General features: G+C 37.7%; 1 protein-coding gene and 1 long non-coding RNA gene across 3 annotated transcripts in view; both read left to right on the top strand.

Annotated features, from left to right (window-relative positions):
- The first annotated feature begins 9,980 nt into the window (after positions 1–9,980).
- serpin-3 (serine protease inhibitor 3) overlaps positions 9,981–17,959 on the top strand; it is a 39,578-nt gene continuing 31,599 nt past the window's right edge. The window contains exon 1 of one of the 2 annotated variants that reach the window (XM_062669271.1): positions 9,981–10,270. In XM_062669271.1, coding sequence (XP_062525255.1) covers positions 10,237–10,270 — 34 coding nt within the window. In that variant the 5' untranslated portion in view covers positions 9,981–10,236. 2 annotated transcript variants of the gene reach the window in all.
- On the top strand, positions 10,305–16,954 carry LOC119628735 (uncharacterized). Its single transcript, XR_005244901.2, has 2 exons — positions 10,305–10,885; positions 11,533–16,954. It is a non-coding gene; the product is annotated as an uncharacterized LOC119628735 (long non-coding RNA).

The raw sequence follows: 17,959 nt of genomic DNA on the forward strand, positions 1-17,959 counted from the left end.
TTTACTCTCGGGAGCAGTACGCTTACACTGTATAAATTATTAAAATAAAATATATTTCCTAACTCTGATTTCAACGCGCGAACGATTAAAGCAGATTATGAAATAAAATAGTACTTTTACGAGTATTTTTTTATTTATTGCTTAGATGGGTGGACGAGTTCACAGCTCACCTGGTGTTAAGTGGTTACTGAAGCCCATAGACATCTATAAGGTAAATGCGCCACCCACCTTTAGATATAAGTTCTAAGGTCTCTATAGTTACAACGGCTGCGCCACCCTTCAAACCGAAACGCATTACAGCTTCACGGTAGAAATAGGCAGTGTGGTGGTACTTAACCGTGCGGACTCGTGGCCTAAAGGATAAGACGTCCGGTGCATTCGTATCTAGCGATGCAACGGTGTTCGAATCCCGCAGGCGGGTACCAATTTTTCTAACGAAATACGTACTTAGCAAAAGCTATTGTTTTCCACGGTGAAGGAATAACATCGTGTAATAAAAATCAAACCCGTAAAATTATAATTTGCGTAATTACTGGTAGTAGGACCTCTGGCGAGTCCGCACGGGTAGGTACCACCGCCCCGCCTATTTCTACCGTGAAGCAGTAATGCGTTTCGGTTTGAAAGGCGGGGCAGCCGTTGTAACTATACTGAGACCACAGATCATAGAAACAAGTAGAAACAAGGAGATTAGCTTTGTACAAAAAATTATTCGTGTTCAGATGTCTCCGCGTTTCTCCCACTTACTTCACTCACACAAAACCAAAAATTGTAAGAACGGCACACGAGCTCATATTTCTCCCGCACACGAAGAAACTTACAGCAACACCAATAAACTCATTAATAGAACACATGCAAAAAGAGGGCGGCGCATTTACCTGTAGCTACGGACTCTGAATAAACACACATGTGCAAGTTATGCAACTAGTGATGTTAAGTGATAATCATAGAAAAGTATCGATTAAAATTCAGTTAACTATATTATCTGCTCTCTCTCCTAAAATTTTATTGACTATAATACTTATAATAATAATAATAAATTGACTTGAATACTATACCGGAGTTTCCCTCGAACGTAGGTACTCTATACAAGCGAAGTTTTATCATAATTGGAATATTAACTAATTATATTAACTACCAAGAAACAGTTAGGATATCAACTTCTCGAATCAAGAGAAACACAAGTAAAACTGCAAGAATTTTATTGTTAAGGATTTTATTGACCAGTAAAATGTAAATATTTATTTAAAACTTGCCGCTTAGACAGTTTAGGTATAGCGTTCTTAGTTAAGTAGTGTAATCTTATGTTTACATATTTTTCCATTACGGCTTTTATAAGAATTATTAAATGGTTATTCATTGGCGATTGATTAAATTGGTGAAAATTAATTTTTTCAAAAAGATTCATACCTAAAAAATGCGATAAAGATTTTGACATGAGCTCTTGTCTAATATTTTTTGATAAAATTTTCGTGGTATCAGATGAAAGAATATATGTTTTTATTATTACTTCCATCCGTTTACATATGGTTATTACGTCACTAGATGGAAATATAAGGCCGCCTTTATCCTTCAATTTTATTAACTTGAGGTGCTTGTCATTAATTGTATCTGCAATCAAACCGCTACAGCATGTATCACACTTCAGCAATTTTAGCAAACGATGAACTATAAATCCAGCTATGTATGACACTACCTGGCTACTAAATTCTGTGACATCTTGTACAAGTATACTGATTTCCTCATCAAATACGGCTTGTTCATATAATAAACTCATCTCGTCTTCGTCATTACCTTCGTGTAACTTACATGGTTCGATTGTCAGATTTATATTTTGGACAGCTGAAGAGCACGACAAAAAAGAAACCTCCTCAAGAGCTATACAGTTTCCCTGGTCTACATCTCTAAGCTCCGACTTTACCAAGAGCTTTTTATATATTGCTTGAAACTGTCGCGCCGTTGGGTTGGTGCTGCATCCACCATGTGACCGTATATGTCCAAACATAAGCTCTAAATGATCTTGGCTGATTTTGTAAACCGGAATGTACTTAAGTTTTTGGTCCTTTTCAATTAGTTGTATATACAAGGCCTTGAGGCTTTCTATGCACACTAATAAACCAATAAAACCGGTTTTTCTGGGTGTAATGATAGCTTTTGTACCATCTGAAAGCTTTATAGATGTTAGACACCGTTTCGCCTTTTCTAAAGTTTCAAATACCTTGTCTTTGTTGCCTGGGCAAACTGGTTTTTTATAATGGAGTTGGGCCATATGCCTTGAATTTAACACATCGAACAAGTTGTTGATAGTTTTTAGATATTCCACAGTGCCTTCTACATCATCAAAACCAGCGATTTGAAGTTCACAACAAAAATTCAGGGCATCTGCAACACTGTTGCTAAATAATTGCGAAGCCAAGCGAACTTTCATTTTTTGGTTCTTGAAAAATATATGACTTTTTCGTAATTTATTTGCTAAGTGCAGTTTTTCTTTATCCTGAATGTCATACAGATTTTTTAGATGACTCCATTTTATACACCTATTTGAAGCATCCATGAAACATCCATATGATTCAAAAGCATTTCTCAATAGCTTCAGCATGTGGCATGGATCGAGAAAAATATGTACAGGTTGACGAGTAACGGGGTGCTCAAAATATGATTTTAAGTTTTCAACTTCAAAAGAACATCCGAGTTTCTTAGCCATGGTGATATTGGCTGGACAGCCGTCAAAAGTCATCGAGGTAACTTGAATACCTGTATCTTCTAATAATTCCAAACATTGTCTGACAAGATTAGACCGTTGTTCTCCTGTGACACCGTCAATGAGAAAATACCCGACTGGTATTTTCCAAGCCCCATTAATTGCGGTAACTAAAAATACAAGAACTTCTTTGGCTTCGGGTAAACAATCCCCTTGTTCTGCAGAATTAGAAATATCAACATACCCGTGCATTTGTTTTCCATCCCACTCTACATGCTGTCTGATTGCCATTTCATCTAAAACTAAATTACACAACAATTTGTGTTTAGTGCAGGCAGTTTTAAGTTTTATCGCTTTTAATGATTCTTGCGTGAATCCAGGCTGAGCATCGATAGATTGGTACCACTTTTTTATGGTTCGAATATGAGGCAAAGCTGTTTGGAATTTTTTTCTTACATACGCGTACGCCTTTGGCGAATAAAAGTGAAGAGTAGTGGCAAAAATTCTTAAAGCAGGCGGATATTTCTGGTTAGTACTTTGACCCGATGAAACATTTCTTTCATAACGCTGGATAAGGTCGGTTACTCCAATGTTTTCTAATTGCGTAACGTGATCAGCACTAATGAAGTTTTTTTCATTAAGGTTTTTCAAAATGTCCTTTAAATTAGCAATTTTTTTCTGATAACGGCTGGTTTTCTTTTGAAGCCTTCTGATTTGCATTTTTTGTGTTTTTATGAAACTGTCTTGTACCAAAATCAATTGGCGTAATTTACGCTTTCTAGGTGTTTCGATGAGATCATTTTTTTCCAGATTTTCTTGTTCCAAAATGCTATTTTGTCGAGCATTAAAGTTTGTATCGATACCATATATTGTAGACGTTGGAGCAGTATTTTGCGAATTATCGTTTTTTTCACAAGTGAGATTTTGTGATTCGGTTCCGGTTGGAAGTTTTAAAGCAACCGTCTGTAATTAAGAAAACATTCCGCATTTATATAATTCCTCATATAAAAAACTTACTTTGTTTTATATTTATATTAAAAAAAAGAAACAAGTTTTTGATGTTGTAAAATAGTTTAACTTACCAAATTAGGATCCTTTTTATCCAATTCAGAATAAAAGCACACTTTGGATGTGGAAGGTTCCATATAATTCATCAATACCATACGCAACTTCAATGTTGGGACCGACCATTCGAAGAGCCGACGAACTTTCTTCAATGGTTGAAAGCACTTTGGCTCAAAGTGGGACGAGCATATGGTGTGATTTTTTGTTGGGAACCAGCTTGGACCCCTTCCTGTCGCATTTATCCACATTTCTTTTATCTTTGGATCTTTCGGATAGCTAAAGTTTTAAAATAAAAGCATGGTATAAATGATGATCATTATATGAATGATGCATGAATACCATAATATATTAAAAACCAACACATTATCTACACTTATTTTACGTTTTATTAGTTATTTAATGCTCAGTTTCTGAAGTTACTATTTACCTATATTGCCATTAGCTATTGATTCAATAAAAGTTAGGTGAAGTAATCAAGAAATAGAAACAAATTGGGTTTTTAAATAATTAATTGTATCTTAAATAATCATTCGTACTAAATAGGATCGTATAAAATATCGACAATACAGACAATACAATAACAGACAACCCTAACACACAAAAGCCGACAGCGGCCGCTTCACGAAACTATCGTGTGAGTGAGAGTATCAGTAAAAAAATTATCCATTGCGCTATTAGAGCAGCCGATTCATCGATTCATTTGTACTAAGCAAGCAATGGTTTTAGTTCCTAATGAAAAGGGATCTATCATCGCTTTTCTAAATTTTTTAATGAATTCTGTAATTTCAATATGATAAACTATAATATTGTAGTACTTACGTGTGAAATGAGATGCTATCTTTCTTGTAATTCACAATACAGCTGTTATTTTTGCAAACAATCACTGAACAACGCGGCATTTTGTTAAAAATCGTAAGCAATGAAGACGTCGCAAGTTGACATTCGACTAATGACCGAAACTGGCATCAAGCCGCTTTGAGGCCAGATGCGTTCGCAAGCGCCACGCCTCCTTGCCATATCTCCTGTGTTTCTATGATCTGTGACTGAGACCTTAGAACTATATCTCAAGGTGTGTGGCGCATGTACGTTGTAGATGTCTATGGGCTCCAGTAACCACTTAACACCAGGTGGGCTGTGAGCTCGTCCACATATCTAAGCAATAAAAAAAACACCAGTAAACAAAAGGTCCTACCAGTAAAACTCGTTAGATGTAAGCACCTGTAATTAGCAAATGATATGACACGTCAAATGTTTTCACCTACAACGATCGTATTTCCGATGAATCGTAAAAATCGCAATCGATTCGTAACTTAAGTCTTATCGAAACGGTACGCCTTGGAAATCGACAAACATGTTTTTTCCGTGAATTGAGCAAGTCCCGATATACTCATGCTAACGGGAAATCAACGAATAATATTAAAGGCGAATTTTTATCCTTATTAAGAATCCATTATATAACGCTTCATTATAGAGGAAGAGGTAGACCTAAGAAGAGAGAGGGAGAGGGAGAGAGAGAGAGAGAGAGAGAGAGAGAGAGAGAGAGAGAGAGGGAGAGAGAGAGAGAGAGAGAGAGGGAGAGAGGGAGAGAGAGGGAGAGAGAAAGAGAGAGAGCATACTTTATAGCGCACCAAAACACATAACATCAGAAAACAGTGAACAGGCAGATACGTTTGTACAATAGGCGGTCTTATCGCCTTATTATAGAAATGGATGGAATACGTGAAAGACGATGTGTGTGTGTGTGTGTGTGTGTGGAAGGGGAAAACATGTTGCGCCGACCCCAGTGACTGGGAGAAGGGCAGGAGAATGATGATATATAGCGCTGCGTGAATATGTTGCATCCCGATCCATTAACGGTGCATTTAGATACCTCAAGCACCGGTCACCGTCCTTGCCGAACCCGTCGTTTGCGACGAAGGGCTCGACGAGTAAATTAACCCAGACACATCCCACTGAGTTTCTCGTCGGATCTTTTCAGTGGGTCGCGTTTCCGATCCGGTGGTACATTCTGCGAAGCACTGCTCTTGCTAGGGACAGTGCTAGCAACACTCCGGTTCGAGCCACGTGAGACCAGGGCCGTAAAACACTCTCAAAAAAAAAAGCCACGTGAGCTCACCTACACGTCAAAAAGAAGCTGAAATAGCCTCTCAAGGCTATTAGCATAGGTAGGGAAAAAAAGTTGCAGTTAAATGGGTGCTAGTCTAAATATGTACGGTCTTGGTATTGTAGGGTTATGTTCAGTCGTAATGACCGTTTCTTATCTCGGATTATGATTTCGATATTGGACAGTAAGACGGTAAGGGTCGATGGGACTGTAAACCTACAATCGGTAACCCAAATGGATCTATTATGACTACCCCAAAGACCGTGCTTAAATTCTTCGAGAGATCTTCCGCCAAAGATAAATTGATTCTGTTTACAAGCCAGTGAAAATAACACAGACCTAGATTAAAAAAACAAATTTGTAAACTATTTACAGGACATGCATTATTGAATGAAATATTATTGGGTAAGTACCACCAATCTGCCTTATAGTTCGTGTATTCCGATTTAAATGGTGGGGCAGTCATCCCAATGCAATTCAAGATTTCGACCTCAAATTAGAATACTAAATAATACAGCCGTATTTACATTGTATTTTTATGATGTAATTTGTCATTAAAAATAATAATTATGACTGTAACTAATTTACGCAGTGATAAGCGATATGCGGGTTGACCGTGATAAATGCAAATCCGCTCACATCGCCTACCGTTATATTGGATCTTGTATGTATTCGGATCAACGGCCTGAATTATTTGAATCGGTTCGTTTTCTCTGGCGCCGTCCTGTAATACTTATCGCTTTGTTTTCCTCGTCTAAACGACGTAAATAAAATTAAAGATTGCGACCGTATTCTTTACGCGTTAAAGTTGAAAATAACGTAATTATATTATTGACCGAAACACCGTAATGAAGTCGTGATTTTGTTGTTGTGTTTTTTGTAAACCAATTTATTAATTCTATATTGTTTGTGTTAAATAATTACATTTTTGCTTAGAAGTACTTGACGTAAGCATTAATTCACAGTATTCTTTACATTACATTACCATTGTTAACGGTGCCTATCATCGAAAAGAAGACATTTAAAAAAAACTGAATCGCGTAGGTAAATGATATTTTCAAATATCCACGCACAATCATCACGTCCATGTCACCGGCTTATTGGGAAACGAGAATGAGAAGATTTTTTACGGAACGGGTGTTTATATTAGTAGATGTTATTCTTCGTACCTTGTATATATGTAAAATTGTCTAGAAATTGTCGCTGACACGGTTCAGGTTTTTGTAATAAATCTTAATTCGACGACAGTTTCTACTACATTTTTTAACGCTACCCACATTCCTTATTTCTAGATAAAGCCGCCCGTATATGTTGTTCAGTGTTAAATAGGTCCCATATCGAATATAATTAAATATTTTTGCGTTACAGACTATAAGGAAAATAATAAAATAGTCATCAAAAGAGTGATTGGTTTAATATTAGGTTTTAGGTAATATTAGGCTTAATATTATTAGGTTTAATATTGGTTTAATATTAGGCTTTACCTACAAAATTGCCGTTTAGTATACATATAGTTAGTTAGTTAGTTAGTTACTTTTTCATAAATATTTTTTATTTTTGTTTATGAAAATATTATTATGCAGCCATGGTATAGAATAATCTCTGCCAGCGCAGTGTTAAATTTGTAATGTACTTCTTGAAGAAGTCAGGTCTGTGGGAGCCAACAAACTGTTCATAGGCATTTTGTACTGCGTCTCGGGTGTTGATTTTTTTCTCTGCCATGAAGTTGTCCAAACTTTGGTAAAAATAGAATTCTGTCGGCTTAAAGTCTGTTCAGTACACTGGATTACACAAAACATCCAACTCTAGTTCTTATAGCTCAGAGACCGTCTGTTATGTCAGTATGAGGTCGCGCGTTGTCGTGTAGGAGCAGCTAGGACGAGCGATTAAGCAAATCTGGCTGGAGATTCGCGAGCTTCTCCATAATTGTGTCCAGTTCCTGATAATACGCATCCGTTATAATGCTGGTGTCATTCAGTAAGAGGCTGTGATGATTTGTACAGGCACTAGAACACCAAACAGTGACGGGACTTTTTAGGGGTAAGATTTCGTTTGAGGAATTGCGTAGATGTTGAACGAGGTTCTAACCAATATGATAATCGCTTACAATAATCAACAATAACCCATTTGTGGTAATTACAGTAGATTACACAAAACTTCCAACTCTAAATTCTTGTAGCTTAAAGGTCGTCTGTTATGCCAGTCGAGAGGTCGCGCGTTGTCGTGTAGGAGCAGCTGGGACGAGCGATTAAGCAAATCTGACCGGAGATTCGCGAGCTTCTCCATCATTGTGTCCAGTTCCTAATAATACACATTCGTTATAATGCTGGTGTCATTTAGTAAGAAGCTGTGATAAATTATACCGGCACTAGAACACTAAGCAGTGACGTGACTTTTTAGGGGTAAGTTTTCGTTTGAGGAATTGCGTAGATGTTGAACGAGGTTCTAACCACTATGTTAATCGCTTACAATAATCAAAAATAACCCATTTTCCATCGTAAGTGATAGTGTGGTTAAGGATCCTTTCGTTTCCAATTTTTTTTACAACTGCCAAATTGATGCAAATTGACCAATCTTGTTTTGATGCTGCTGCTGCTAACTCAGAAGTTTTTTTTTCCTATCTATTCGCTGGTAGCCTAAGGGACTATTCCAGTTACGGCCGGACAGGTAGGAGAGCTCTCGGGCTCAACCTGAGAGAATTTCCTAACACTAGCCTTGGCAAGAGCAGTGCTTCGCAGAATCTACCACCAGATCGGAATCGCGACCCACTGAGAAAATCCGGCGAGAAACTCAATGGGCTGTGTCTATGGGCTAGTTCGCTCGTCAAACACTTCGTCATAATCGACGAGTTCAACGAGGACGGTGATCGGTGCTTGAGAGTACTCAGGAGTACCTACAGTTAACTTTCACTGTAGCCTTTAACCTGCCCGTGTGGATTAACAAGACGCCCTGCGATCAGTAATTACACAAACGGCTTTGAATTTTATTAAAGCGGAAGTCATTCGTGAACCTGTGTTGAGTATATATTTCATTAGACAAATTGAACACATATTAGTCAATCATAAAATGACACGTATTCATGTGTAGCCTTGTGAATTAATTTTGATTTTATGTTTATGTTAAGGAAGTAGTAGTATCTTGCGTTACCTATTGGACAACAACTTCTTCATATAATTTTTGGACGGTGTGTGATGTATGAAACATTCCTTATAATCTATGTTAACCTACCTAATGTAATCCTATATAAACTAAGTGTCTATGAAATAAAGCGGAGTATTATTCGGTATATGGTGTTGCGTCGGAGGTATATATTTGTAATGAAACCAACGAGAGTCCGAATAATACTCCGATTTATTTCATAGACACTTAGTTTATATAGGATTACATTAGGTAGGTTAACATAGATTATAAGGAATGTTTCATACATCACAGGTGATTACATGAGATAAGGTGTCATACTGTTTTATAAATAACTTAACTTTTGAAGAGCGAGGCGAAAAATTTGAACAGAAGAGATCAAAAATCAATCAAGAAAGAATCAATGAATGAAATTTGTTTTATTGATATTCGCTAAAACAAATTTTGTTGAATGCTTATCCAGATTACGGAAACTTTCTATGTGTGTTCCACGAGAACTATACTTAAGTGGAATTAAAGAAATAATTTAATTTTACACGTTATTTAATTAGGAGAAGCCTATTTGTAGTAGAAGTGTACGATATTTCAATCGGCAGAATGAAGAAAATTAAGCTGTCCATTCATTTTTGAGAAAGAAAATCTCAACGACGCTTTTGCTAAAACAAAACAATCTTCAAATATGAATACTGAAGAATAAAGTTTTATTATTTAAAATATTAGCTAATATAGATTTCATTTTCTATAACTTCTATAATTATGTATTAAATATATTGTTATAAGGTTGGTTATTAAAAATAATAGTCCTGTTCCCAATGACGTCAATGTCTTTGGGAGGCTCAAAGAACCAAATCCATCAAATGCCGTAGCGGTGACGTCAAAAACTAAGGAGTATTTAATTGTAGAACGACGAATAGGCATTCTATTAACTGATAAACCGGTTGTAATGGCCGCAACCTTCCATGTATAAGACTATAAGTGTGGTCAATGTTTACTTGTTTAGTCAGACTTCACAAGCGAATCGTGTTGAACGTGTCATGTTTCGCAATAATGAAATAGGCAAATAAATTCGTGGCAATTATTCAGTGTAATGGATCAATTCTGACCAATATTACCTTCGATAGATTTAATTAACGAAAATTCATTTTTATTAACAAGACCACAATCATAAAATTGCCTTGAGCTTCGTTTTTTTTGCTTTCTGGTTTTTCCTGGCCGTTTGTGACAAGCCGCGATGATTTCTATAGTGTACATTACATTTTTTGCTGGTAAGTTTCTTAATTCTGTTTATATTGTATGAATAATTAATGGTTTGTATATATTAGGCCAGGAATATTTATTGCTGAATTATCTACATTTTGTACATCATACTATTCTATCGAATGGCAGATATGATGATTTTAATGCGTGAACACGATCTTGTTTACACATTTCATTATTAAATTAGTCGCCCTTGAACATTATGTAAGGTTTATGATTATTTATATTAATATGATTATATAGAGTGTAAGGTTTCTGATTATTTATATGATTATATAGAGTCCTGTACATATTAAGAATTATTATTAAATATGAGGTTTATATTGCAAACCATTAAAATATTGTTAAGTTATAAATTCAACAGTTGACAAATGTCGTCAATAGATGTCACAGGCTAACAAAATTACATCGCGGTAGCGTTGTGTGTAAAAATTTGTATAAGAAGTCCAAAGTAATTATGAATAAATCAAGAACCAAACGCATCAATGTAAAATTGGCAGATTAAAGCAAAGTGTGAACAAAGTTAGCCTGTTTAATTTATATGTCTGACACCCAAAAGGTCAGAAGCGGGATAAATAAGGCTCTAGAAAACTAACCTTACTACGCCCACGGATCGGTAAAACGTAAGTTATTATTAATTATTTACATCTGATTCAGTGATATTGAAAATTCTGATGGTTGTGATTTTTTTTTTTTTTATATGAATTTTCTTTGTCTTGTTCCTCTTCATAATACAAACCCGCACTGAGTCATTTTTTATTATTGCCTTGTAACCGATCAGTGCAAGCGCACTGAACAATCGACCACGTAATGATCACATGTGCGTTGGGTTGAATAAACCAATGACGAAGAACCAATGAAGAAATCAATGACGATTATAACTTTGACTTAATATAAGTAATTAAACTTAAAACAACAAATTCATTCTACCCACCTGCCGTTTTATTTACATGGTGACGAAAAAGTTAAGGGTTTTATAGGCTCTATTAGAATCTAACGACACTCGTTATTGCATTGGTTTAAATGTTTACATAAATATATTAGAGTGCGTCAGGTCTTTGGAAATACATGATTTTCGATGAATGCACATGCATAATAAAGTTTATTTTCTTTTCTGTTCCCCGTTCCACGAGGAGTCCTCTTCTAGCTTTTCGGAATGTACCCGATATTATGCCATTTAAATTACCCTATTCTACTTTTTGCAATTATTAAACCCGGTTAAAGCAGTTTATAATTATCATCATTCTAAGCTCCACAATGTGAGTTTCAGTTACGCTCATCATCTGTGACGTGGAGGACGACACTAGCCGAGGAGAAGGGTCTGGTGCTCGGCTAGTAAGAGGAAGTGGCTTAATGATAAAAGGAGCCCATGTGCTTAGTCGAGGGGAAGGACTAACACATAGGGAATGACCAAGGAGCATCCGAGGCTGAGGATGTAGGTCACATGTGCTTAGTCGAGGGGAAGGGCTAACACATGGGAGTGACCAAGGAGCATCCAAGGCTGAGGGTGTAGGTCAACAGGGAAGGATTGGGAGGATGAGCTCGCGGATAGAGCAAGGAGCATCCGAGGTTAGGATGTAGGGTCCATGTGCTTAGTCGAGGGGAAGGACTAACACATGGGAGTGACCAAGGAGCATCCGAGGTTAAGGATGTAGGTCAACAGGAAAGGATTAGGAGGATGTGCTCGAGAATAGAGCATGGAGCATCCGAGGTTGAGGATGTAGGGCGACAGGAAAGAATTAGAAGGAGGAGCTCGAGCATAGAGCAATATGTAACATTTGATAAAATGGACAAGGACACGATGATTCGAAGAGAACGGTTGCGTGGAAAGCGATCGAGTGAACGACGATCGCGTAAGCAGCGGTCGAGCAGGCAACAATCAAGCGGCTCTGATGACAGGGACGAATACGAAAGAAGGAGATGGAAAACAAGGACAAGGACAGGACAGAGGAGACGGCATGTGTCTTCCTCTTCAGGATCTGATATGGGGTCACCGCAGCTTCCGCGCAAGGTTGAGCGTGGTAAGGAGGACGACGGTTCAGATACAAAGGTATTAGTAGATAAATTCTTGAATATTCTTGACAAAATAAAAGGTTCAGATAAGCCCAAACTTACGTTCAACACAAATGTTATCCCCGAATTTGACCCAATGGCAAAGGAACAAACTATCCTTACTTGGCTGACGAAAGTGGAAGAATGAGCTCACATATATGGGTGGGAAGACAGGGAAATTATCCACTATTCCTTGCCCAAGCTTTCTGGTGTCGCTAAAACTTGGTATCAGGGCTTATCTAGCCTATTATTTTACATGGACTGAGTGGAAACAAAAACTTATAGAATCTTTTCCCCAAAGCGAGAACTATGCTGAGTTATTGCATAAAATGTTAGCAAAAACAGTTAGATACGGTGAGTCGTTTGAACATTACTATCATGCGAAAATGAACTTGTTAAATCGTTGCAAAATTTATGGCAAGGAAGTGGTAGACTGTTTGCTGTACGGGGTTGAAGATCGTGCCGTTAAAGTGGGTGCTCAAGCCGCTCAATTTAAGCAACCTGAGCAAGTGCTCAAATACTTTAGAACCGTGAAGGTAGGCAAAGTTCGTGACTCCATTAACGATGCCAACCTGAAAAAAACAAATCAATCTGGCACGAGCAGGGCGGGCCCTAGTAATAACGGAATCCGTTGCTTCAATTGCAACGAAATAGGTCACCCTAGCTTTAAATGTACAAAACTTATCGCGAAGTGTACGACCTGCGGGAGGATTGGTCATTAGGCGATTAACTGTTTAAAAAAATAAAACTCCGATTAATAAAGACGATAGTCAGGCCTTAGATAAAAATAATGAACAAAAACAAGTATCTAATGTAACTGGCGATGATAGTGCTATTGATAAATATATACTGGATATAAAGATTAACAACTCAGGGGTCAAGTGTCATGTAGATTTAGGGAGTCAATGCTCGTTAATTAGACAGAGTACCGCTAAGGAGTTGAACCTGAATATCGATGTGAGGGAAGGTATGCCGGTATTAAGAGGAATAGGAGGAAACCTGACTTGCCCTTTAGGTGTAGCTACCGTGAGTGTAGAAGTTCAAGGGTTAAAAAAAACTATTGAAATATATGTAGTAGAAGATTATGTACTAAGTTACTCTGCATTACTTGGACATTCCTTTACAGAGAAGCCTGATATTATAATGACTAAAACGCCGACTAAGATCGTATTTGAAAGACTCGCGTGTACTAAAATAAGACTCATAGTGGAAGATGACACGGAAATAGATGGTAACGTTGTACGTCCCATAATTGTTAATGCTGATGGGCAGGGAAACGGTAGCATCTACGTCCATGGCTCGTTAAGGGGTGCTGAAGGAAAAGAGTACTATCTTTTTCCCGGTACGTACGAGATAAAAGACAGCCGCACAGCGCTTTTAATTTATAATGCCTCGTCAAACAAGGTTTGTATAAAGAAGGACACTCTCTTAACACGAGCACTGCGTAATACGCATCCAACACCTTTTTTCCAATCTTGTAGCGTTCTTACCGATAGGGGACTGGATGAAGAGATCAGTTGCAATCCTGAGCTAACAAAACAGCAGCCCGAAGAACTACAAAAGTTATTATTTCAGCATAGCGATTGCTTCTCAAGTGGGCTCAAGGACCTTGGGTTTACCAACATCACTGAGATGGTTATCGACCTTAACGACACGGAACCAGTCGTGTATCGCCCATGCCGTATGTCACATACTGAGCGACAATTAGTAAGAGACATGGTTAAGGAGATGGTAGATAATGGTAGAGCTAGGGAGTCATCTTCATCATATGCCAGTCCTATAGTCCTGGTACAAAAAAAAGAATAGTGAGAAACGATTGTATGTGGACTATCGAGCTCTAAACAGAAAGCCCAAAAAGGAACACTACCCCCTACCAAGAGTCGAGGATCAGTTGGACCTATTATCCGGTAACACCCTATTTACGTCATTGGACCTTGCTTCCGGGTACTATCAAACACCAGTCGCCGAGGCCTCCCGTAGTAAAACTGCCTTTGTAACACTTGATGGGCAGTATGAATACAACCGCATGCCTTTCGGACTAGTTAATGCACCATCTGTGTTCCAAAGGACAATCCATAAAATATTAAAGGAGGCCCAAATTAAATATGCTGTTGTCTACATGGATGACATACTGATACCATCCAAGGATTTTAGGGAAGGCATCCAAAGACTAGGCGAAGTTCTCACACTGAAATTAAGTAAGTGCTATTTCTTTTTGAATGTCATAGACTTTCTAGGGTTTGAAGTGAGTGCTAATGGTATCCGCCCAGGTAGTAAAGAAAAAACTGAAGCCGTCTCAAAATTCCCAACACCTACCAATCAGCACGAATTGCGTCAATTTCTGGGTATGTCTGGGTTCTTCAGACGGTTTATACAGGGATATGTTACGATAACTGCACCGTTAACGGATTTACTGAAGAAAGACGCTAACTGGGGTTGGCCGAACAGGATCAGGCGTTCACAGGCACTAAAAGCGCTCTGGTGGAGTGACCGGTGCTAGCTCTATACGATCCTAAGTCCGAAACCGAGCTACATACGGACGCTTGCAAAGAAGGCCTAGCGGGTATTTTACTGCAGCGTAACTGTAATGGTGCATTGCAACCAGTTTCCTACTTCAGCAGGAAAACTACCGCTGACGAACGCAAGTTTCATTCGTACGAGCTCGAAACTTTGGCGGTCATTGCATCTCTCAATCAGTTTAGGGTTTATTTAGTGGGAATACCATTTAAAATCTTGACCGATTGCAATGCACTCAGGTCCACTCTAACTAAGCGTGACTTGATACCTCGCATAGCTAGGTGGTGGGTCCAACTTCAGAAGTACGACTGTACAATCGAGTACCGGCCTGGTGTTAGCATGGCACACGCGAATGCCCTAAGCAGAAACCCAGTCAATTCTTCTTCAGGTAACACATGTACTAGATGTTTTACAAATACAGCAAATCGAACAGGACTGGATTACGACGGTACAAACTGCAGATGACGAGATAAATAAAATCAAAAGGATTCTTTCTGACCCTTCATCGGCGGAGGTAGCGGACATACACAAAAACTACAGACTGAAGAATGTCCATGTTTACCGCGTGGTAGGTGACGAAATAAAATGGCTGGTACCCAAAAGTGTACGCTGGCAAATTTTAAAAATGAACCACGATGACGTTGGCCATTGTGGTTTTGAAAGAACCCTACAGCGCATCCGAGGCCATTATTGGTTCGCGAAAATGCGGCGTCTCGTCCGGAAGTATGTTACCTCCTGCCTTGAGTGCGCGTACCACAAAGCTCCAGGTGATAAACGAGAAGGAGAACTCCACCCAATCGAAAAGATAAAGGTACGAGTTTCACCAGTAAGGCGTTTCAAGATTTTACGACCTCTTACGGGATCAAACATATTGTAAATGCCGTTGCAACGCCTCGAGCAAACGGGCAAGTAGAAAGGTTTAATAGAACGATTTTAGATGCTCTATCGACAGCCAATCACGGCGGCGACGACAAGTCGTGGGACAACCACATCACTGATATACAGGTTGGTATGAACACAGCTCGACATAAAACTACCCAAAAGAGCCCCTCTGAGCTACTATTTGGATTTAACATAATTAATAGAACGGAAAGCATACTTAGTACGGTAATCAATGACACCCTAAATAGGACTCCCATTGAGGAATTGGCGGAAGTCAGACAACAGGCTAGTAAAAAAAAAAAAAAACAGCAACAAGTTAAAGATGCAGTCAATTTTAATAAGCATAGGAAACCAGCGAGGCAGTACCAAGAAGGGGATTTAGTACGCTTAGCAAGGCAGGCTCCGCACGATGGAAAATCTCAAAAGCTCTCTGTTAAGTACCAAGGCCCTTATCGTATACTAAAGGTTCTTCCCAATGATAGGTTCGTGGTAGAAGATATACCAATGACTCGCAAAAAAGGTAGAAGGTATGAAGCAGTTGTATCTATTGATAAGATTCAGCCTTGGATGTCGTTCTGTAGAGAATTAGAATCTGATGAATCTAGTTATAGTGTTGATGACAGTGATTAGATACTTGATTACTCAGTTTATGTTTGACATTTAGTTACTTAAGAAAGAAATTGTTATTTTAATTATTATTTTGATAGAACTTAAAACCATGGAAACGATTTAGCGATAGATATGTGTATGTACTTAGTATTTATAGCAAAAAAAATGTTTAAAAAAAATGTTACACGTCATATATAAACCTAGTGTATAATTAATTGCATTTATTATTATTATTTTTTTTGTAACATATATATTTTGTTTTTTTTTCTTGATCTCAAAGCGAAGGGTCTCGCTTTAGGTAGGATGGCCGAGCTGTAAGGTTTATGATTATTTATATTAATATGATTATATAGAGTGTAAGGTTTCTGATTATTTATATGATTATATAGAGTCCTGTACATATTAAGAATTATTATTAAATATGAGGTTTATATTGCAAACCATTAAAATATTGTTAAGTTATAAATTCAACAGTTGACAAATGTCGTCAATAGATGTCACAGGCTAACAAAATTACATCGCGGTAGCGTTGTGTGTAAAAATTTGTATAAGAAGTCCAAAGTAATTATGAATAAATCAAGAACCAAACGCATCAATGTAAAATTGGCAGATTAAAGCAAAGTGTGAACAAAGTTAGCCTGTTTAATTTATATGTCTGACACCCAAAAATTAAAACTTTAAAATAATCAAAACGTCAGTATAGGCTAATGTATACAATCCATTTATTATTTCTCATTAATAATGTCCTAAATGTATGTATTTATCAATAATAAAATCTTTTATGAATAGATTTAACGTCACAATGCGCACTAAACATCAACTTAGATCTAATTAGATTACGAGATTTGTTAAAACATCTATGCCAAATTATTCACACGAATTACCCTTAGGTACTTAATAGTAAGTATAAAAATAAATAAACGTGCTGCATTTCTAAGATTCAGCGTATTTCTAGGAGTCTCTTTTGTGTCATGAGCGAGGGAAACACAATAAAGTGATAAAAACGCACTAGAAGGCTGAATCTTAAATATCTTTCATAAAGATTTTTACTCCTACTTAGAATCGAAGTCGTCGTGGCCTAAAAGATAAGACGTCCGGTGCGTTCATGTTGAGTGATGCACCGGTGTTCGAATCCCAGGCGGGTACCAATTTTTCTAATGAAATACGTACTCAACAAATGTTCACGATTGACTTCCACAGTGAAGGAATAACATCGTGTAATAAAAATCAAACCCGCAAAATTATAATTTGCGTAATTACTGGTGGTAGGACCTCTTGTTAGTCGGCGCGGGTAGGTACCACCACCCTGCGTATTTCTGCCGTGAAGCAACAATGCCTTTCGGCTTGAAGGGTGGGGCAGCCGTTGTAACTATACTATAGACCTTACAACTATATCTCAAGGTGGGTGGCGCATTTACATTTGTAGATGTCTATGGGCTCCAGTAACCACTTAACACCAGGTGGGCTGTGAGCTCGTCCACCCATCTAAACAATAAAAAAGAAAAAAAGAAAAAAAAATCGAATTCGGATTGCAGTAGGTTCAATACATACTAAACAAGTAAAGTGAGATTTGATTATGGTTTCAAGTCAAGCTTTATTGCATTGTTTTTAAATCTTTATTAATCTGTGCGCTCACA

The sequence above is a fragment of the Bombyx mori genome, chromosome 7 (genome assembly GCF_030269925.1).
Source record: "Bombyx mori chromosome 7, ASM3026992v2".
Lineage (NCBI taxonomy): Eukaryota > Metazoa > Arthropoda > Insecta > Lepidoptera > Bombycidae > Bombyx > Bombyx mori.